The following is a 24,498-nucleotide window of genomic DNA, read 5'->3' as shown; positions in this document are numbered from 1 at the left end:
AATAAAGCATCACAAAAGGAACCCATTAATTTTTGGAGGCAACTTATTAATTCAATTGTTTTTAGCTCAAAAACATCGACATTTTTGCTTAAAATTGTTTCCCCATAAATTTTTACAAACGTGTATTTTTTTTTTCATGTTCGATCACCCGTTCCATTAAAAAAGCTCACCCATTAATTTAGTCCAATATTGATCAGTCCTTACACCAGTTACCATGAATTGAAAACAAACACATATATTACATTTTAATTTGGTAATTGTCACTTTATTTTTCTAGTCACCAGTCACCACGAAAACAAACACATATTATGTAAATTTGTATTCTTATTCACTGTATTTTTATTTTTCTAACACATGATTGACATGGTGCCAAAACACACACAAAGTATTCCAACATGTGGTCAGCAATCAGCATATGATTCAAACCAAAAATACACCAAAGTTGAATGTAACAGTATAACACCTAAAACAAGTGAACATTTATTTGTTACCAATTTTACTGGCAGTGTATTATTCTGAAGATCAGGGACGTAGCCCATGGACTTCGTCCACCCGCTTGCTGCGCCCCAGTTGAATATGCATGCTTAACATTAAAAGGTGTTTTTGTCTTTCAATGTTTTTTGTTGATTTAGGACAGTTGAATATGCATGCTTAACATTAAAAGGTGTTTTTGTCTTTCAATGTTTTTGTTGATTTAGGACAGGGGTGTCTATTCTTCCAGAAAATATTCCTACACCCTACCGCGGTGTGTCACAGCCTCACAGGAATCAAAATGGACCCAAAATGGAAAATGTTATGCTGATTGCTATCTATCAGGGGTGTGAGAGGCCACAGACCAAAAACGAGGAAAAAGGAAAATCACTAAAAACAGCGTAAAATCAGGGTAAAAACGCCAAATATGGGCTGAAAATAAAAGAAAATTTTGGCAACGAAAAAGAGGAAATCAGCTGAAAAGAGGAACTCTCACATCCCTGATCTATGTGTAGTTTTCTGTATTTTTCTTGTTCCTCCCTTCCTGACTGAATATGTGAGTATTATTTTGTCAGCCCCAGAAACTCTTTATCAGTGGCGTAGATGGGGTTGGAAAATAAAATACGTTGGTGCACTTTTTCGTTTAAAGCACAAATTCGTGCCCCAGTAGGGGGCATCAACATGGGGATGATTGTATGGGCCATCCCCTGGCAAAATATTTATCCCCCCCCCCACCCGGATCTACGCCCATCAACTGTTAGGTGTTGTACGTTAATTGTTCTGATTCTGTTTTCCCTTTAAACATAAAATCCTTCCTTAGATGGTACAGTCTGGACACTGAATACAGTAATTGCATCTAAGGAGTAACGGTTTAAAGGGAGACAGACTCAGACTGTCAAACACCTCCAGGCTCTTATTTTCAGAACTGTGATTTATTATTTTCAGGATGTGTGAGAGTTCAGTTTTTTGGTTTTGATTTTCAACTTTTTTGTACCTGGTACACTAACTTGCTCATACAAAAGTATAGGATCTTCCCAAATTACAGATTTTTGCTGGCTGATTTCAGCTTTTTGCTAGCTGTTTTCAGCTTTTTTTAGCTCTTTAGAATTAAAATTCTTCTGTAGCAGAGTTTCGAGATTGCCACTCATCTAGGGAAGGATAATCAATGGTTTGGATCTGAAGCTTAAAGGGAAGACAAACTTGGACAAGTTAATATTCATCATGTTCATAGAGCTGTTGAAATTTACAACACCCTGCCCAATTTTGTGCACATTTTTGCATTTTTCTCAAAATCAAAAATTATAGCGCATTGGGGACAAGTAAGATAATATTATACGGGCAAGGACTACAACTACTGCACTGGACATTTTATTTCTGCACAGACAACAGTTGTGGAGTTACAATAAAAAATGAGGGAAAACAAATCAATAACTACTTGCTTTGAAATGCTGAATTTTCAGTACAGTAGTTGTATTCCTGGCCCCTATAATATAAATATCTTACTTGTCACCAATGGGTATAATTTTTGAGAAAAATGCAAAAATAGGCACAAAATTGGACAGGGGTGTAGTACCCCCTTAAGGCCAGAGTAATGGGAGAGAACATGGACCTTTTCGAGCATCATTATTTCTGAATTGTATGTCCAAAGTATATAAAACTATACATTTTTAGAAAGGAAATGAGTCAAGGAATCCATGGTGACGTCAGATTTGTTCAAAAATCTCGAGTTTTTAAAAAAATCACAAAAATTCACTTTTTTACCCCAATTATTTTGTGACAATTTACAAAAAAATCCGTTCGGAGTAAAAAAAAAATCAGTTCGCTTTTCATGAAGAGACATGAACTACTTTAAGGGAAGGTTTTTGTTATATTTTTTGAAATTTGTCTCTTTTTTAAAAAAAAAAAAAAAAGCAATTTTGTTACTCTATTAAGCTAAAAATTGCACATAATGGTGTATATTTTTGTTTAAAACAAATATTTTGAAAAAATGAGAAAAGCTTCCCTAGACTTTGATGTACTCTAAACGATAGTGCAAAAAGTTTACCTTTTGCTTGTATTTTTTTTTAGTTATCTTGTCACAAAAATTGTGCAATATTGTCAAAAGTGAACTCTGAGAAATCGACGTTTTAGTAAAAAAATGTCACAATTATGCACAAAACGTCCTTATATTTTTAAGCGGTAAGACTTTCACGCTTGTAAAAGCTGTATCTGGTGCACGGTCTAAATATGCATCTTTTTGCACCAATGAATCTATAATGTCTGCTTTCAAAATTCAAAATAATTAAAAAATCTAAACAGCATTTTGACTGAAAATTTTTGGTTTTGTTTACACACATTTGCTGGCATTAACGCATCACGAACGCGATTCATGCTGTAATCACAATATTTCGCATTCGCGCATTTCTGACTCATTATTTCCCGCCAATTTACTAAGCTGCCTTGAGCCATGTGACTTTTTAGAGTTGAAAAGAGTGAAATAAATCAAGCAAAAATACGAGTAAATATTAGCAAGTTGTATTTGAACAGTTTCAAGTGAAAGAATATATCTTAGTATTGATAAATATCAAGAAATCTCAAATTCGGGCGTGGACGAATATGTCTTCCATTACTCTGGCCCAGTTCTATCTTCACTTAGAATCCCAAATGCTTCCCTAGAAAGTTAGGTGTCCAAACTGAAAAGAAAATAGATTTTGTATGAAATATGCGAAGCAGGAATCAGCTCCCTTTAATCTTTGTGTGCATTATTACCTTTCCTATAGTATGACCACAAGTCACTATATTGCCCAGGCAGGGAAGAATGACTCGTCCATTTTTATGCTAAAGCATCCCTGGTTTCCCTCAAAATAATTATTTTTGGGATGGGGATGGGTAAAAGCCAAGAGACCACTCTGCTACATGTATAATGCTATTGAACCCATTATAATTCTTCCATAAATAACACTTAATTCAGGTACCTTGTAGAGCAGTTACTGCCAGACAGTGACTATCTATTTCACCAAATTAGTTCATTTTATTTTAATCTTCTTTGAATCCTGTTGATTTTTTTCCTCTCTTTTTTAAAATCAATAACACAAAATTCCCCCCCCCCCCCCCCCCCCAAAGAGGTAAAATTATTCCCTCCCTTTTGGGGGTGAATAATGGAAGAAAACTCCCCTGTTTAAGGGAAGGGGTATGAAAATGTTTGGACAGTATTTATTGTGGGACATTAGAGCACATTAGACATATCGAATTGCATTCTGAATACGAAGAATGTCCTTCTGATATCAAATAATTTTGATTTTTTGAAATTCGCAATGTAATACACATTTTATGGCAAATCATTAAAAATTGATATTTTTGATATCGTATTGAAGATATGGATTTTTTTTTTTCCAAAACACAAAAAAAATTAGGGCTTTTTGGGAAAAAAGTCCATATCTTCAATATAAAAGGTCAAAATTTTCAATTGATAGTCGGTTTTTCCTCCCAGCTACATACACTTTAAGAATATATCATTAGATTTATAAAATTTACTTCGAGGACAGTTATATATCAAAAATTTGAAAAGACCTATTTTTTGTGTTTTGGGAAAAAAATCCATATCTTCAATACAAATTTCTGAACGGTCAAAATTTTCAATGGATCGTCGGCTTTTCATCCCAGCTACATATACTTTAAGTACATATCATTAGATTTAGAAAGTTTACTTGAGGACTGTTGTATATCAATTTTTAATCATTTGCCATAAAATGTGTATTATATTGCAAATTTTAAAAGCACCTAATTTAGGCAAATTTTGGTGTTTTTTTTTAAATGTCAGCATTCATTAGTCTGTGTGGCAGTGGCACATCATTGCACAAAATGTTTTGAAGAACCCTGTCGGTCAAATTCATCAGGTGATGTCTACTAGTGCCTAATTGATAGGTAGGCCTACATTTAGGCCCTACCTGCAATGGTGTTGACAAGTTGTCTTTTTCTGTCAATTGTTTTTCCCTCAAATTTAAATTTGATTTACACCACAGATCCTGGAAGTTTACACATATCATCATCTCGATCTTTCTCTTGCTTTAGCTTGCTGCTGTGTTGCTGCAGGTGGTTCCTTCCAGTTCCAGTACAAATATTATCTGTAAAATAAACCAAAATATCAATTAAAAATGTTTAAATTTAATACATGTTTCTCACCAATATTAAATTGAACAACCTACTGAGTCCACAAAGTAGTTTTGGCCTCAAATTAGTAGTTTGGGCCCAGACTTAGTAACTTAGGGCCCGACTTAGTAACTAGGGGCCCTGAGTTACTAAGTTGGGGCCCTTTGTCACTAAGTTTGGGCCTTGAGTTACTAAGTCAGTGACCCAAATTACTAAGTCGGGCCCAAGTTACTATAAGTTACTATCACAGGGCCCTAACTTTCTATCTCCAGGCCCCAAATTGCTAAGTTAGAAAAAGAATGATTCTATGAAATTTGAATGCTTTTATGATACTCAATTTATTATCCAGTAAAGTTGAAATAATATGACTACTGTATGTTGAATTTCGCACATTTGATTTGTGCATATTTATACAGAGCTAAGTACAATTCAGCTGCAAGTAGGTAGCTGCAACAGGGGCTATTTTAGGCGAAAAAAGTCACTGCACGTTGGTAAGCAGTGGTGGCGGAAGTATTAGAATTTAGAGATGCAAGCATATTTTGTGCGGTTTGATTTTAGCCCCCATTGAAGGTGTGAAGTTTGGCATTGTGGGGCCAATGCGTGCGAATACTGTGTTTTGGTCCAAAACACAGTATTTTTCGGACTAGAAGGGAAGATTCACAGGGCAAATATTGCTTTAATTTTTCTTTTATTAGAATGTTTAGGGGAAGTCCCCCCCGCTTCCGCTGCCTGTGCTCGAGATTTTTTAAAAATCACACGTTAAAGTCTCTCATCTTGACCAGCCAGGTGGGGAGCGGCAACATTTTGAAATTGACCCGCTAATACGCCACTACCATTAGTTTACGGGACTAATGCGAATAAGCCGAAAATTTGCAATTTTAATGTTAAAATGAGCCAAATGTGGATAATTATTGTGGCATAAAACCTGGCCAAAAAAAGATGCACATTACAGCTTTTGGTTAATTTTGTCCTGGTATTAGGAGCCCCGGGATGTCTACAATCCATCAACACATGTGGTGGAGGCTCATACCCTACAATTTATGACGCGATTAGCGCTCGAAACTTCCCTCCCTCATTATAATACTAAATTTTAATATGGCAATAATGAGGGCACATTTTGCGCATTGACAAAATCTTTCAATTTTTCAATAATTATATATGGTCTTAAAGGGATTCCTCGAGCATAGGTTTAGAAAAGGCGCATTTGCCATTGTTACATGTGTAAGCCTGTTTTTCACACCAAGTTTTCCATAATTATGGTGAATATTTAAAAGAAGAGGTCCAGATCCACTGTACTGTATGTTTGATCGATTTTGTCCCGATATTGAGCCGGAGGGGTTATCAATTTGCCTCATTATCGCCTACATGCCATTCCAGGCTACCTCCTTGCTATTGGGCCAAGGGGAGCACAATAATATTTCCAAGTCGACCCAATGGCCTACTTCATGGCCTACAATTACTTTACCGGAACAAATGCACGCAAAGCACGACGCGAAAGTGGCAAATTTTGATACTATATAGGTAGCGCACTATAATAAATAATTAATCGCCCCATTGAAATACACATAAAAATGTCAATTTTCACTCGTTTGGAGGCCTTTTGGGCAATATCTCAGATATTTGATAATATGAACCAGTCAATTACAAATCGATGAATGTTTTACATTATCGTTTTCCCGGTACAAGCCCGTAACCAACACCCTCACTGTTTTTGGCTTGAACTCGAGGCTGGAAACCTGTTTCTGCCCACATTTTAATTCGCGGACCGATTTTCTCGATAATTGTACAAATGCGACTTTGGCAATGGCGATTCAAATTCATGCATAGGCTTTACACTTTTATTTAAGCAATAACACGCCACTCCCTCTCTGGTTATCATATTAGTCCAAAGAGCAGCCCAAAATACCTCAAAAGTTTTTGTATTTTTAATCACCGTTGATTTAGCGGTGTGCTCTTTAAAATGGGTTTAAAAGTTTGAACAATTGTCATGATTCTGGCCTCAAACCGGAACATAAGATGTTGAAGCATTAACGAGGACAAGCATAATTTGTGCCGATGCTACTGGGACATTTTCGCGCAAAGCACAAGAAAAATGTTCAATTTTATACTATTTTTTTTTTTTTTTTTGGTGACGACTGGTATTTGATGGACTAGCAGTGTGCGTAAAGCGTGCAAAAGTTAGCAAGTAATATTTTGGCCCAAAACACAGTGTTGAATCTTAATGGCGTATATATATTTTAAGCACAGATTTTGAATTCTCAATGCACAGATTTTTAATCTCACTGCACGAAAGTGCCAGGAGGCACGTTAAAATAGCCCCTGAGCTGCAAGTGCAACTTGTGAAAACCTAGACAGGGATCAATGACTAAGTATTCTGGACCTTCAATAGACCATTTAAAGTGAGGTATACATTCATTTACATTAGACCTTTGTGGCCTAATCCTTTTTATTAGCCAATAAAAAAGATTACTAAACTCATTGTACATACCAGATTTTGATGTTTCAGTCAGGTTCACAGTTAATAAGTTGAGTTCTCTATACACCATGATTTGAAGTCACAATGAACATCTCCTGAAAGTGGTAACTGTACAGTTCACTTCAAGTTGACATCACTGAAACCTAGTTGTGAAAATTCAAAAAATAAGATCTTAAAATGTGGCAACATTTTACAAGAACAAACATGTTTTTTAGGTTTCTGAAATTGGGCTGCACTTACCATAATCATGATAATATGTAAGAATCCTACCCCAAAATTACATGGGAGGCCTAGCCTAAAGTACTATAAACATGATAAATGATTAGTATACACTATACAAGCATTGAATGTTTACAAGTTCAAAGGTATGAATATCTTCATGAAGTGAAATATGGAATGTTCCATTCAACAAGGCTTTTACCGAGTTGAATAAAACAGTTCACATTTCACAGAATGCAAATATTTTTCCATTGAACAAATAAAAACATTCAAAATTTGTTTTAACTCATTATCTTAAGTTCTTGCTTCCACTTAATTTTATAACTCACCAGGAACACAAAATAAATCAAAAGATATCTAAATGCGATATTTATTTTAGAAGCAACCCCCGCACCTATAATTAGCAAGTCGAAGTGGAAACTTCACGCTATACGCTCGAACGTCTGACAGCGTTGCTATGGCATCTCAGCGTCTGTGCAATGGAAAAATGACTATTGCACAGATGCGGAGTGCAAGAGCTGGCCGTTAAAAATAGCAGAAATTTCATTAGTAGTTGGCCAATCAAATGACAAGAAACTTTGTATGAGTTATATAATACAAAATTCAAAATGTCTTTGAACAAATTTGGCTATTTAGCTTCTAGAGAGGTACAGCACTCCCACTGGGAGGGGGGTCTTTGATAAAATGTGTACTTTTTATAGCTGTTTTTACCACCCACCAATATTAAATAATAATAATGTGAATTTCTAATGCGCACACCTCCACCAAATCAATGGCGCTCAAGGCGCGATACAGAGATTAACTTAAACTACATAATAAAAATTAATTTACATTATGAACAACAATCAATAGTTGAACAAAATATGGTGATGCACATCAGTAAAATGCTTCTTTCATTAAATGAGTTTTTAAAGAACTTTTAAACTGTGCTAAAGATGTACTTAGTTTAATGTGGGTTGGCAGAGTATTCCAGATCATTTTAGGGGCAGTTTTGACCATATGCACCCAATTAGGCGCATTGGTCAGTTGGTCTCCACTCATTGATATACCAAAACCGCTGAAAAGGTACCCCAAACCATGGCACATCCCTGTATACTAGATTACTAGTACCTTCAACCAGGAAGAATCTCCCTGCACTCCCTTGCTTTGGTTGATGCACACGCCCTTTACAAGGCCAAAAAAAAAAGTTGTTTGTTTGTCCTCCACCGCCTGCTCCTCAGATTAAGGCCTGACCAATTTTTTTTTTATTTTTATAAAAATAAGTAAAATTCAATTTTTTTTTTCAGATTTGGAGTATCTCTGGACCTAGCTAGAGCTAAATGCTAAGATCTTTCATGGTTGAAAATAAAAAAGCCCCCAAAAACATTTTGTGTCTTCATTATGCAAAGTTATAACTTGTGTTCATGTCATAGTCTATTATTTTTAGTGACTTCAAAATACATTGGATTTGAAATCATTAAAAGACTATGACATGAACATAAATTATAACTGCATATTAAAGAAACAAAATGTTGTTTTAAAAATAATAAAAAATTAAGTCAACATGAATGATTGTAGCATTAATAGCTCTAAAGCTAGGTCCAGGAATACGCCAAATACACCAAATAGCAATTCTTCAAAGAAGAGGTTAATTCTTTGCAAGTACTGAAAAAATTAGCTTGGGATCTCTTGATCTTCATATTTTTCTGAGTTTTTGAAAATGGACTTAGCCTCATTGTAGAGGTCAATAACTGCCTCTTTTCCCCTCATTAATGACGCGTAGCACAATGTGGGCTTTTTACTGCATCAATAAAAGATGTGCCAACAAGATCCCAATTTTATTTTTCATTGTCTAGCTTCTTTGGCAACTGGTAGACAAAAAAAAAAGTAACAGGTATTTGGGATCAAGTGGGCGCACTAATATAAAAGAGGTCAAAGGTCAAGCTTTGTGCTAAAGTGATGCATATTTGCCTATGTGCAGCATAAAAGCCCGGCATAAAAGTGGAACTTTGACCCATAATAAAATGTGCACCAACATGATTCCATCTTATATTTTGTATGATGGCTAAAGGGGCTTATGTATAAAAAAAAAAAAAAAAAAAAAAAAGTGGGATCATGTGGGCGCACTTATTCTATAGGGCCTGTTTAAAAATGGGTCATCAACTTGCTCAATTTTGAAACTTCCTTCTAAATGAAGTTACAGTACATTTTATGTAAGATTCATATCTATCCTTTCATAAAATAATATTTTTCTTGTGAAAACTACAAAATTTAGTCTTAATTATTTTGATGTTTATACAAAATGCAAGCATGTCGGACGGAATTTTTGGAAACAAATAACAGGGGCTCCTTGAGCACTTATAATTCAATTGTTTTATTTCTTTGTACTTGCACAATAAATATACACCTTACTAAGTTGATAAATATAAAAATTAAAACCATATGTCATCAACTTTAGATTTCTTGCAATTTTAGAAATGTAAACACTAAATTTTCCGTCCGACATGCATGAATTTTCCTAGAAGTTTTTCCTGTAAAAAACTACTCAAAATTGTATTTATTTATTCCTGTGAAGTATCCATGAATTTAATGTAGCAAAATGAATCAATAGTTGTTTTAGTCAATTACCTTTTGGACAAATTAAGGGCAACATTTTTTTCCGTCCGACATGAAAACCAGTATGTCGGACGGAATTGTTTACAAGGGCACATTTTACATTGCCCCCATGCAGGATAATGGCATATTTCCCACTTAAAAATGACTAGTTTCATCACATATACTTTCCTGCAGTCTGATTGGACAAAAGTAGGATTTTCTGTACAATGTACACGATATGCAAATTAGCCTAGGATAATATGTCATTTGTGCAGAACAAGGTATACATGTAGCACACAGTTTTTTTTCGCTCAGGTACACCTGAGTGAATATATACATCCAGTTTAGACCTTGGAATAAAATTAGACCTTTGAACCTAAGTAGCTCCAAGTCGAGCTTCTTTTGCAAATGCTTTTGCTTTGTAATCACTAAAAATATTTTGTAGAATAATGCAAGGTATCTCAGTAATTAGACTGCGCTGCATTCTTTTTTTTTTTTTTTTTTTTTTTTTTTGATAAACAATTCATACATTTCCATGCATGAAACCATTTATCTATGACGAAACACATCACATCTTTAGTGACTGCCCTGCCCAGAGCAGTTTTCTCATGGATATCTGAGCTGTTGAATCAGAACAGGAATGATGACTTTTCCATGGTCAGGTCAGAGAGATTAATTTAGGGAATGATAAATTAAACTGGTCTACTACAGTAGACTACTCAGTAATAGAAATGCTCTAATGCAGACTAATGCCAGCTCCTAAAATAACCTCACTCCTCATGACATAGTTCATAAATATATGCAGCAGTGAGATTTCTAGTTTGAGGTGGGGATAGGATATTAGCCTCATTCCACATGAAATTATTTATAAGACTGTGTTCTGCAGCCCATAGTGGAGGGTTTTGTTACCTGGGAATGATAATCAGTTTCAATATTATGAGTGTTGACAGATTCATAGTGTAGTGGTCTGGAAGTTGAAGTTGAAGTTACAAACTGTCCATGAACAGATTTTGTTTTATGGACAAAGCTAGCTAGTTCAGTGTGCATGGTCAATTATACCAAGTTACCAAATGTCCATGAACTTCTTAAATTTGCATTGAGAGATAAGTAATGTGTTCTGACTGTTCTGGATTTGCCAGAAGTTCACAGTGGTCATCTCATCCACACTATATACACAGTAATCATCTCATTCACACTCTACACAACAGCCTTCCACAGCATCATCTTCAAGAATCAAGACCCACAGAAAAATGGAATTTTCTGCAGATATCCAGCATCATCTTCAACGCCAACAGATTGGAATATCCCACAAACACAAATTTATCAAGTTTAAACCATTTTGGGTAAAATGGCATCTGAAATAGAACAGAGCACATATTTGGAGCTAAGGGCTTAAATTATTTTTTTTGTAAAAATGATGCATTGGTGATAAAGTGGTGTAATATTTAAATTGAATTGTATTATTTAGATCGTTAACATGTACAACTTAAAATTTACTTTTTATTTTCATGGGTAACATTCAAGTGCATAGGCCTACATTTACATGTCTGTTCGAATCACTTATGTGTTATAATAAAGGAGTATTTCACAATCCTAGCATCCACTTTTTATGACATTTGTCAGTAGGCTAGATATCCAGGAGCAAAAGCTTAAATCTCACAACTTCATTTGATCAGACTGTTTGTTTGCAAGAATAAAATAAGCATGTACGCTTATCAATCAACATCAAAATTGATGAGTACTGGTATCATTTTGATACAGCCTCTATGTGTATTTATATGCCCCATATGCCACTTGCTGTGTTGTATTAAATTGGCGAACAAGTTTGACGATATGCTTGCTAAACAAATTTTAAGGGGATACTACACCCATTGCATTTTTTTTGCATTTTTTTGCATTTTGTGAAGAAATGAGAAAAAGAAATTGGACAAAGTGGTATGCAAAATGAAGGGGCAAATCTTCTCGTTCAATTGGTGGCATCAGTATCAATGACGCGTACATGCTTCTAATGGTATAAGCCAAAAAGTGGTACATCACTGATGTTTTAAATTCACTTCATTTTGGAAAGCTTACTATCAACGGATTTCGTTAAAATTCTGGATATGTGTTGCTAACACATTAGGGAAATAAAGTTGATATGTAAAATGGGAATAAGTGCATGGTCTCTGATTTCTTTTATGATTTCATGAACTTGGTGCTCCACAACTATCAAAAAACGAACCGGTTAAAATGCTTCTATTTTCAATGTTGAGCTATATTTTGTATTTTGAACTTGCGACACTATGTCACTGAAACTTAATTAAGCCATAGGTAACAGGTTACCACAACCACACTACAGCCATGTTGAAAAAGATTGTATTTTTTGTCACCTATACCACCATATTAGGTAGTTTTCCGTAAGCTTCATTTTTGTGATTTTGGTAACTATTTTATATTTATTTGCCCAATCCATCTCAACTAGGCAATCTAAATTGTACTCACCATTTACATCCCAAGGTATTTTAGTATATCCACCTCACACATTTCCATTATATATCCAGTAACAGACAAAATATCAAAATTGATGCCTCATTATGACATATGTATGATATCACAGACTATCACATGTATTCAAAATTGATGCCTGAATTTGACCTGAACAAATTGACCTATAACCTGACCTTTGATGACCTTATAGCCTTTTTTAATCTCTTTTCCTAACAACACATTATAGAAGATACATACATGGTGTAGTATTAGACTCGGACACCAAAAGACTCGGCTCGGCTCGCACTTGGACACAAATGGACTCGGACTCGAAGCCGAGTCTGGTCCGAGTCCAGTCCAATTAAATCCATGTAAAATGTGAAATGATTATCAAAAAATGTCAAAATAGATCTCAAATTTGTTGACTTTACTTATTTGGCCATTTTACAAATTAATTGGGGCTGTCAAATCTGTGATCTGTCATATATAGGCTATCTTTTAGAATACCCTACCATTTTTTACATTCACAGTGTATGTGTATGGGTCGTTCATAAAAGACCCCCATTGAAAATCTACAGTGGTAGGGTATTCTAAAAAGAAATCCGTCATATATCCTGCATATCCACCAAATTATTTAGATTTATCTGTCACTTATTAGAATCATATATTATTGTTATCATTAATGAAATAATTGATAATTAAATGCAAATTTTATTTTATATTTGGACTACATAAAAATATCTAAAAGTTCTTTCATGGAACTTTCCAATCCAATCTTGAAAGGGAGAAACATGCACACTGGACCATACATCTCAGCTCAGTAAATTGAAATATGGCTGTAGGGTGCACATTTGTGTGGGACAATTAAAAAAATGTTTAGAATTATAGGTGAATTTATGTTAGTATTATTATTATTATGACGATGATGATAACGATGATGATAACGAGAATGATAAACGATGATGATGATGATGATGATGATGATGATGATGTTATTTTCTATAATATATATTTGAATACATTGCAATTCATTTACATGTATGCTGCATGCAGCCTAGTGACACTTCTCTAGTCCCTGGGTGCAAGTTCACTGTGCGTTTACATGTAGTGTGCCACACACACACAGATAGCCCCACATGACTGCTGTGAGTGCTGTCTGATACAGGTGGTCTAGACATGTAGTAGTTTTTGCCATCAGGAGTTACCTGTTCATGGGTATGGAACTTTGAAGGGGTGTGTGTACGCGCGGTTGGTTGGTTGGTTGAGTTGTGTTGAGTCTTTGATCTGTTAAAAGTGTAGGGTGGGGTGGTTTGGGGTTTGGTGGGGTGCGACGTGTTTGCGGGCAAGCGAGGACACGCACAAGATTTTTCACCCTACACTGCGGACTTACTTCCAACCGAGGACAGTCCGCAATCTCAAACTGCTGCAAAAGACCTCAAATGCATGCTAAATGCTTTATAACGCTATTTGCCTGAAACCGAGGACCACACATGTAAATACTACCGTCCGTACATGTAGGTGATGGCTAAAATTCCGTTTCGTATTATACACAAAACAAATCTGCCATTTTAGTCCACGGTTAGGCGATGAAAACATCATACACACGTCCTCGGCTAGATAGCAAAGCACAATGTCCTCGGTTGGCGACAAACACACACAGGGGTGGGTGTGTATAGGGAGAGCGGTGTGTGGTGTAGTGTACAAAACAAATGTAGTGAGTGACTTATGGCCAATGACCTTCTTTTTTCTACAATTTTATCATCAAAAACTTATTTAGAAACAAAATGATATAAAATTTTGCTCCATTTTTGGGATAAAATGACACATTTTTTCAAAATGTTATACCAAATGACCCCAGAATTTTATACCCTTGAAATTATCCCTTTTTCATTTTGTTATACCCGGTACCCAAATGACCCATTTTTATAACTCATACTAAGCAATGCCAGTTGGCAGACACATGACACATCATAAGTTGAATGCCCCCCCCCCCCCTCACACACACACAAAGCAAAACCTAAGTGATGTTGACTTATGTTGGTACTGGCATGATACTGGATTCATAAACTATCACATAGTGCAATCCATTTTCCACCAAGTCGACACTCGATTTAGCTCAAAAGCAATTTGTGTGTAAATCAAGACCATCCAAAACAGCTTTCTTACAGTAAAGAATAGGAGGTCATCTGGGGTCACATACAGTAGTGTGCATTGTACATGTGCCTGCTGTCACAATTTCACACACAAAATTTTGGGCAATTTGATGACACTATTTTTGTCTGTAACTTCAAAAGTATATATGCACTAGAAACATGATTGACCCCTTATTGTTTAGGTAATTTAATTCTCTTTCAAATGAAAGAACTTTCAGCTAAAAATATTGTTCTACAAAATTTTATGAACATCCCTAACAGAGATATTTCTTGCCAAAATGTGACCATTTCTAGGTAGCTTGGCCCTACTTTGTCTGCATTATATATGAAAAAAGGACAGTCTTAAGTAAGTAAATGTGCAACGCTTTTGATATTTTGATGTTTTGGGAGACTGGGAGGGATCAGAAAAAAAAATGATGGAGCCTATTCTTGACTGTGTAATATTCCTTCACTGAAGGAGACCTTCACCACATTGCCTTACAGTCTTATACGATGGACAGATAGTATCAGTTTGTGAATGAGGACATCGTATATTAGTTCCTTGTACTAGCCTGCCCTGGTCCTAGTTCCAGTAACTGTAACTCGTCGTACCTAGGTCCGTATATGTCATTATGTTTATGATAAAGACTGAAGTCTTGCTGGCAGGACTAGCCCTGGTCCATGACTACCGGTACTGAGTTTGACGCAACTTTGAAATCTAAAGCTGCTTGCCTAGCCCGTTGCCTAGCATAATAATTATAACATCTGCATCTCGCATGCATCATGTAATAATAGGCCCCGTACGCGTACAAACTTTATCCCTGGACTCTATCCTACAGGCTACAGGCTACAACACATATACAATGTACACAATGATAAGTAACAAGTATTTTTAAGCTTACCTACGGTAGACGTCCTACCTGATTCATTCTGAATGATAAGACCCGTAAATTGACGGGATTAACACGAACTTGCAGTTTCTGGACAGTTTCCACAGTCGTAGACGATAATAAATCGGACACACGGCCATTAAATCCCACCGTTTTTCTATGATGAACGACTTTATCTCATAATCATGATAATCTCGGATAACATCGCGCGGCCTTCCTGTTGTGCTGTATCTGAAACGGGGTTAACGTGCACTTCGGCAAAATCGCCAAACGGGATGTATTATACGGTATACCATGAGGGCCAATATTTTCCCAGAAAAAAAAATCCCAGAAAAAAAATTTATCCCACAAAAAATATTTATCCCAGAAAAAATATTTATCCCAGAAAAAATATTTATCCTAGAAAAACTATTTATCCCACAAAATATAGTTTTCCCAGAAAAAATAGTTTTCCCAGAAAAAAATTTATCCCAGAAAAATATTTATCCCAGAAAATATTTATCTAAAAAAATTATCCCAGAAAATTGCTTTTTTCCTTTAATAAATCCGGCCTATAGGCGGGCCTATAGGCCTATCCGGACTTTTACGTCACTAACACTATAAACATGAAAATGTTGTCTGGTGGGGAGAAAAAAAACACATTAGGGGCCTACAAAGATATAAGCCACGAAAAACTCCTGTGAAAAGCATGAAAATGCCCGGAGATAGAAACCAAGCCAAAACAAACCCAGGAGATTTCCCGACAACTTACATCCTCTGGTACAAAGATAATATAAACCACCAGTCAACTACTGTTCATACAATCAAATCACACATCATGGAAGTTATTTTAAAATAAAAATACATGGAGATTGGAGATGATCTGTGTCCAGTAAAGAGAATGCACAAGGCAAGAAGCACAAAACATGAAGAGGATTCATTATTCATAAGAAAACAACATATAATTAATTGTACACAGAAGTTGTAAAAAAAGGCGAAATCTCTAAAGGGAAAGACGACAAACCAAACCTACCCACCCCAACACACCCACTCCAAAAATTTGACAGATGTTCCAAAATGTTTGTAATTTGTCAAAAATTGGAAACAATAAAATAAGTGACTAAAAACAATGAGCCCTTCTTAATACCATGGTTATTTACTAATTTATTTATTTACTTCTTTTTCTTTCTTTTTCTCTTTTTCTCTTTTCTTTCTTTCTTTCTTTCTTTCTTTCTTTCTTTCTTTCTTTCTTTTCTTTCTTTCTTTCTTTCTTTCTTTCTTTCTTTCTTTCTTTCTTTCTTTAATTAATTAAAATTAATTAATTAATTAATTAATTAATTAATTATATTATTATTAGTGAAATTACCACATCGTAATACAAATTTGTTTCGTATGGATGGTTTCACCCATCCACACTCGTCAGTTGCAATGTGTAAAATGACAAAGAATATGTCTTGAGTTTTGATGCGCATTGCAACTGCAACTGACGAGTGTGGATGGGTGAAACCATCCATACGAAACAAATTTGTATTACGATGGTAATTTCACTAATAATATATATATTTCGCTCCTATATTTTATAGTTGAGCACTTTATCTAGTGATGGTTTCACTATAATTTCTTACTATAATTAATTAATTAATTAATTAATTGCATTTATTTATTTATTTATTTATTTATTTATTTATTTATTTATTTATTTTATTTTATTTATTATTTGTCTGTTTTATTCATTTAATCATGTATTTATTTATTTTCATATTTTTTCCTCTCCCGTGTAAACTTTAAAGTACGACGGTGCTCATATATTTCGTCAGCCTGCTACGCGAATTGCCTAATACTAGTAGTAAAAAATATGGTTCAAGCATGCATTTAAACATATTTATTCACCAATCTTTGCACAGGAACAAATGATAATGATACAAATGAAAGGGAATAATCCGAAATAATTAGGGTGATGACGTAACTGATGCATGCTTGAAACCACATTTTTTTAATCCATGGCTTTTGTTTACTAAGTGCATAAGCAAATAACATTTATAGTTTAAAAAAAAAAGATATGATAGATAGACGGATACTACGTTGCTCATGCTCAGGAATTCTATAATTTGCCTGCTAGTTTGTTTGGGATCATAAGCTGTTTACGCTGACAGCAGTGTGACTCAGTATTTAGCCTGAGTCCCTCGGCCTCTCACTCGCCAAATATCTAATATGGCGGCTAAACATGCCGTAGTATTCAAGACTGGAGGATTTAGCCTAACTCAGTACTTTTGAGTGTCGTCTCTCATAGTTTAAGTTCTCTAGACCCCTATCGCAGTTTGAGACCCCTTTCGCAGTTTTAGAGCCCTATCGCAGTTTTAGAGCCCTATTCGGATGTTACACCCCTTTTGAGCTTTGGACGCCTTTTATGGTTTTTCACCCGTTTCTGAATTTTTATACACCGATTAGACGCACACCTTTCTCGGCCGGTTTTACATCCCGTTACTGCGTTTAGACCCCTTTCCGAGTTCTAGAGCCATTGTGGAAATTTACACCCTTTCTGTGTTTAGACCCCTTTCAGAGTTTTAGATCCCTTTTCTTAGTTTAAATCCCTTTCTGTGTATAGACCCCTTTCTAAATTTTAGACTCCTTTTCTTCTTTTACACTCCTTTCTGTGTTTAGACCCCTTAGTGAGTTTTAGATCCCTTTTCTTAGTTTAAATCCCTTTCTGTGTTTAGACCCCTTTCTAAGTTTTAGACCCATTTTCTTCTTTTACACCCCTTTCTGTTTTTAGCCCCCTTTCTGAGTTATAGATCCCTTTTCTTATTTTACATCCCTTTCTGTGTTTAGACCCCTTTCTGAGTTTTAGACCCCTTTTCTTATTTTATATCCTTTCCCCTTTCTGAGTTATAGACCACTTTTCTTCTTTTACACCCCTTTCTGTTTTTAGCCCCCTTTCTGAGTTATAGACCCCTTTTCTTATTTTACATCCCTTTCTGTGTTTAGACCCCTTTCTGTTTTTAGCCCCCTTTCCGAGTTATAGACCCCTTTTCTTAGTTTACATCCCTTTCTGTGTTTAGATCCCTTTCTGAGTTTTAGACCCCTTTTCTTATTTTATATCCTTTCTGTGTTTAGACCCCTTTCTGAGTTATAGACCACTTTTCTTATTTTACACCCCTTTCTGTGTTTAGACCCCTTTCTGAGTTATAGACCCCTTTTCTTATTTTACATCCCTTTCTGTGTTTAGACCTCTTTCTGTTTTTAGCCCCCTTTCCGAGTTATAGACCCCTCTTCTTATTTTACATCCCTTTCTGTGTTTAGACCCCTTTCTAAGTTTTAGACCCCTTTTCTTAGTTTAAATCCCTTTCTATGTTTAGACCCCTTTCTAAGTTTTAGACCCATTTTCTTCTTTTACACCCCTTTCTGTTTTTAGCCCCTTTCTGAGTTATAGACCCTTTTCTTATTTTACATCCCTTTCTGTGTTTAGACCCCTTTCTGTTTTTAGCCCCTTTCCGAGTTATAGACCCCTTTTCTTAGTTTACATCCCTTTCTGTGTTTAGACCCCTTTCTGAGTTTTAGACCCCTTTTCTTATTTTATATCCTTTCTGTGTTTAGTCCCCTTTCTGAGTTATAGACCACTTTTCTTCTTTTACACCCCTTTCTGTTTTTAGCCCCCTTTCTGAGTTATAGACCCCTTTTCTTATTTTACACCCCTTTCTGTGTTTAGACCCCTTTCTGAGTCTTAGACCCTATTTTGTATCTTACAACCCTTTCTGAGTTTTAGACCCCTTTCTGAGTTTTAGACCCCTTTCTGATGTGTATAGACCCCTTTTTGGATTTTACATCCCTTTCTTAGTCTTAGACCCTTTTTGACCCATGTGGCCGCCCATACATACGCTTTGGCTACGCGTATGCGCTCCACCTTGAGGTAAACAACTTGAAATATAAATTGGGCAAAAAATTTGTGGTAATAGAATAGAAATAAAGGGTGCAACATTATCCTTTACACGCAAATAATGTGTCCTCGGCAGTAAAAACGTTTAAATAATGGGTTCGGCTGCGCCTCACCCATTATTTACGTTTTACGGGCTGGTACCTAATTCTGAGATGGGATTTGTGTACACTAAAGATTAGCTAAGATTATAGCCTTCTTCTATTGGTATGAATTATTTTTTTTACTTCTTGTGGTGGAAATGTTTTTGGTGTCTGCTAATTCGATTTGCAAGGAAAAGAAAGTATGTTTTGCCGTTTCAACGAACGAAAACGATTGAGTATTGCCAAAGTTATGTTTGAATTAATTATGACTTAAAAAGTTATCATAGGTTAGGCCTACACATATAAACATAAACTTGTTCAGCTATCAGCATATTAAAAAATGACATGGTCAACAATTAGTAATTAGCGGGGAATGATCACTGGAATGAGGTCATAGCATAGCATGATGTTTGGTTGCCTGGAGTGCATAATTGATATGTTGATAACATATCTAATAATGTTGTAGAATCAAAATCTTCATTATATAGACCACATTTAAGTCAAAGTAATTATCTATCCTATCCTGTATCGTTTTATGGATAAAATTGACTCAAAATGTTATTGATGATATTATTGCTATCTTTAACATCAGTTTTGTCTTTTCAACGGGAAAAATCCGATGGAAAATAAAGTTTTTAGGGGCTAGCTATAATATTGAACAATATATCCCATATTTTGACATGCACTTATAGAAAATAAATAAATTATTGTCTTACTTTATAAATTATAAATACTGTAAAATGACACATAACTAAAGTGAGGCCACTTTCTATCTTTTTTATTTGATTCATAAAATTACATTCAACAAAATGATTGAAGACTGAGAAAACACACAATGCAGACTACTAGTATTACAGAATGGAGTAGGTAAGATGCCATCATGGTCCATAGCTTTGCAGGAGTTTCGGACTAACAATCAACACATTCAAAAATACAGTTTAAAAGTGAAGATTGTAGTGAATGATCAGTCCTTTATCATGTGCTTGCCACTATCTACTTTATAGTAAACTATACATTGCGAAATAATATAAAATCATTTTAAAATAAAATGTGCATGTAAGTTGAGTTTACATAGCAAATTAAGTAACAACTGCAGTGAATTTCTTGATTTTAATAATAAGCATGGGTAAAAAGCAGTAAAGACAAAAATACAGAACAATTTGGAGTAATGAATTAAAGAGTTGACAGGAGTTATAGGAGTTAATGCTTTTTGCTGTTTCAGTGTGCATGTTCTCACCATTGATGGTTTGGTGAACTGTCATGTAACATGGATGTAAGCGTGATCCTAAAAATGCCTTTCACGGTGACCCAAACTATTTACAAGACCTCTTCTGCATTGAGGCTGGCCTTCCCTTTTAAAGGGAATTTTTATTACTGCCTCGGACACATTATTTTCGTGTAAAGGATCATGCATTACCCTTTATTTCTTAATTATTGGGTTTATAAATATACAAAAAGACAGCAACATTTCCTGTACAGGGGCCCAGACAATAGCCTTAAAGGGCCCGACGTCCCATAATTGGTTATTCAGCTGAAGAGACACATGGATGAATCTTTTTGAATTGGAACTATTACCCAATGGAGATTACAAAAATAACAGCACCTTTTTCCTGTACGGGGGCCCAGACAGTATAGCCTAAGCGGGTCCGATGTCCCATAACTGGTTATTCAGCCAAAGAGACACGTGGGTGGATCTTTTTTGAATTGGAACTATTGTACATTGGGTCTACGAAAATACCAATAACAGCAACTTTTTCCTGTACGGGGCCCAGACAGTAGCCTCAAAGGCCCGATGTCACATAAGTGATTTATTCAGCTGAAGAGACACATGGATGAATCTTTTTGCATTGGAACTATTGCCCATTGGGGATTCTATCTATCTATCTAGGCTATGTCAATCCACTGTTGGATGTAGCCCTCCTCATGATCACTCCATACCTTTCTATCTAATGCTACTATCGCCCATGTTGTGCCAATATATGATGTTATATCATCTCTCCATCTCCTTTTCTGTCTACCTCTTCTTCTTTTCCCCATTCTTGGTTGCCATTCTAACAATCTCTTTGTCCATCTGTTATCATTTCTTCTGGCAACATGTCCAGCCCATCTCCATTTTGATTGTTTGATTTTTCTCAAAATGTCTGCAACACCAGTCAGCTGTCTGATGGTCGAGCACCTTACTTTGTCTCGCAGTGAGATGTTTAACATTTGCCGTTCCATTGCTCTTTGAGCGGATTGTAGTTTAGTTTCTAAGTATTTAGTTAATGACCATGTTTCAGAGCCATACGTCATTGTTGGAAGGACACATTGATTATATACTTTCCTTCTGAGTGACATGGGTATATTTTTGTTGCATAAGATTTCTTTATGTCTTCCAAAGCAACTCCATCCTGCTTTTATCCTTCTCAATATTTCTTCCTTCGAACAATCCTTTAACCTCAGTGTTTGGCCCAGATATTTATACTCCTCAACTCTTTCAATTTCCTGATCTTCAATAACGATATTTTTATCTGTTGCCATATTTGTCATATATTTTGTTTTTCCTTTGTGCATTTTCAATCCCACCTTCTTGCTTTCTTTGTTCAAGTCATTAAGTTGTATTTCCATATCCTCCACTGTTCATCTGCAAATCGGAGGTCTGTTAATTTTTCTCCATCAACATTGATTCCTCTTTCATCCAAAGGTAGTTTTTTGAAGATAGCCTCCATAGCTGCAGTGAATATCTTTGGTGATAACGTATCTCCTTGTCTAACTCCTCTGGATATCTTAACACTTTTAGAAACGTCAGTATCCAGATGGATTCGAGATGTTGCATCTGTGTATATATCCTCCAGAATACAAACATATCCTTCATTTATTCCTATTTCTCTCAGTGCTTGGAAGAGATATGTTCTACGGAATCAAATGCTTTCTCGTAATCAATGAATCCAATACATAAGTCAAGTTGGTATTCGTTTGACTTTTCTATGAGTTGGTTTATTGCAAGTATAAATGGTCCATGGTTGAGAAACCTTTTCTAAAACCTGCCTGCTCTCGTGGTTGATGTTCATCCAGTTCTTTCTTTAGTCTATTTTGAAGAATTTTTGTGAAAATTTTGTACAGATGTGAGAGAAGACTAATGGGTCTGTAATTCTTGATGTCTGCTTTGTCTCCCTTCTTGTGAAGAAGAATGATTTTGCTTCCTTCCAAGATTGTGGGATGCATTTTTTGATGATGATTTGGTTAAACAGTTTTGCTAGATGGGTTATTACTTCACTTCCTCCCTCCTCGAGAATATCTTTTGTTATCTCATCTAGTCCTGGTGCCTTGTTTTTCTTCATCTCCTTGATTGCTGTTTCTACTTCACGAAATGTGATGTCTGGTAATTCTGAGTTTTCTGGTGATGTTATTTTGGCTTCTTGGCTCTTGGCCTCCGTGTGTGAATTGTATAGTTCTTGATAGAAGTCTGAACATATATTGAGGATTTCCTCCCTATTTGAAGTTGGTGAACCATCTTTTTTGCGCAGTTTTTGGATTCTGACCTTCTTTCGACTTTTTTTATTTATTTATTTGGGACCTTTTCCCATTTCTAGTATGTTTTGAATTAGTTTCTCCTTCCTCTTTCTATTTCTCTGTCTTCGTTTCTTTCTGGTTGTTTTAACAAGTTCAGCATATTCTACTTTCTCTCTTGCTGTCTTGTTATCTTTTTCCCTGAGTTGCTTTCTTTTGAGTTCAATTGGTCGATTTCAATATCCTCCTCTGTCTTCTGTTTGGAGCTTTTATTTGGAGGTGCTACAGATGCTGCCTCTTCTAAGATGATGTTTGTTATCAGGCTGCATCTGTCATCTATGTTGAGATGTTCATCTTCCAAGATATGAAATCTATTTTGTAATTGGATTTGAAATTCTTCCTTCCTTTCTCTTAGTTTAAGCAAGTTAACTTTCTTCTTTTTCTGGCTCTTGATGAATTTAAGTCTGGCTAACTTTCTGCTGATGTGAATGCAGGCTCTCACCATTCTGTGGTCACTAGCGATATCTACTCTTGTGATGACTTCACAGTTTTTCACAATTCCTCTCTGACTACTGAGTATAAAGTCAATTTGATTTTTGGTATGGCCATTTGGGCTTTCCCAAGTCCAGTATCTATTCACATTTTTCTTGAAGCAGGTATTCGTGATCACAAGACTGTGTTGGGCAGCAAATTCTATCATGGTCTCATCCCTTCTATTTCTTTCTCCAACTCCAAATTTTCCCAAGATATTTTCTTCACCTTCTTGTTGTTTACCAACTTTAGCATTAAAGTCTCCCATAACTATGGTATAATTTGATTTGTGCTCTTCCAGTGCTTTTGTGATATCTTCATAGAACTGCTCCACTTCATCATCATCATGGTCACTTGTTTGTTGGTGCATATACCTGGATGATGCACATCTCTTCCTTCCCAGCTAGCTGAAGTCTTAGTAAGATGACCCGATTTGAGTAACTCTTCACCTCTATAATGTTGTCTTTGATTTTTAAATGTATCAGGAAACCAACGCCTCTTGCCTTTTTGTCATCTTCTGTTGCTCCTCTGTTGTACAACCAAGCTCCCCCTTCAATCTCTTCCAAACCTTCCCCTTCTCTCCTCGTTTCTGCTAAACCAATGATGTCCCACTTGAATTCCTCTAACTCTTCCAACAAATGTTATAAGGACTCTTCTGTTCTGATTGTTCTTGTGTTGTATGTGCAAACAAATAACTCTTGTCCAGTCTTCCTACCATTCTCCATTCTGAAGCTTCCACTCTTCCCCGCCTTGGAGCCTCCTCGTGGCTTTGACTGCAGAACTTCATTCTGAGGTCTTGCCTCTTGAGTAGTTATGACTGGGCGATTTCGAACCATCTATAGATGGTACCCATTATGGCCTTGGGTTATACGGCCTTCCTTATTCTTGTACTTTATAATTCATGAGGGGTTTCTGCCATATACTGACGCGCTGGCAGGATGCGTGTTGTCAGTAGAGGTTAATTGGGTTACCTCACCCTTATTGCAAGATGTTATTTGCATCCCAAGATGTTACTACAACCTGCTTTTACTCTATGATTGGGAAGAAAGAAAGAAAGAAAAGACAGAAAGATGAAAGAGATAGACACAATTTCCAGTTAGCATCCACACTGCCTGCTCCTGTAGACAGT

The 24,498-nt window shown here is 35.8% G+C and overlaps 1 protein-coding gene and 2 long non-coding RNA genes across 3 annotated transcripts; 1 reads left to right on the top strand and 2 right to left on the bottom strand.

Annotated features, from left to right (window-relative positions):
* Window positions 1-509: 509 nt before the first annotated feature.
* LOC140139389 (uncharacterized) lies at window positions 510-867 on the top strand. The gene is made up of 2 exons (XR_011857105.1): window positions 510-597; window positions 665-867. It is a non-coding gene; the product is annotated as an uncharacterized lncRNA (long non-coding RNA).
* Window positions 868-4,166: 3,299 nt separating this feature from the next.
* Window positions 4,167-15,559, bottom strand: LOC140139388 (uncharacterized). Its single transcript, XR_011857104.1, has 3 exons — window positions 15,369-15,559; window positions 7,088-7,218; window positions 4,167-4,574 (listed from the first exon to the last, which is right to left on the bottom strand). It is a non-coding gene; the product is annotated as an uncharacterized lncRNA (long non-coding RNA).
* A 7,445-nt stretch (window positions 15,560-23,004) lies between these two features.
* On the bottom strand, window positions 23,005-23,637 carry LOC140138999 (craniofacial development protein 2-like). Its single transcript, XM_072160780.1, has one exon. It carries the CDS (start codon window positions 23,635-23,637, stop codon window positions 23,005-23,007), a length of 633 nt encoding a protein of 210 aa, XP_072016881.1.
* Between the last annotated feature and the right edge of the window lie 861 nt (window positions 23,638-24,498).

This window comes from Amphiura filiformis, chromosome 18, assembly GCF_039555335.1.
Source record: "Amphiura filiformis chromosome 18, Afil_fr2py, whole genome shotgun sequence".
NCBI lineage: Eukaryota > Metazoa > Echinodermata > Ophiuroidea > Amphilepidida > Amphiuridae > Amphiura > Amphiura filiformis.
This window is presented reverse-complemented; position numbering and strand designations above follow the sequence as displayed.

Bases quoted from the DNA above. Each gene is read 5' to 3' on its own strand.
- LOC140138999 (XM_072160780.1), bottom strand. From the start codon at position 23,637: ATGGGAGACTTTAATGCTAAAGTTGGTAAACAACAAGAAGGTGAAGAA.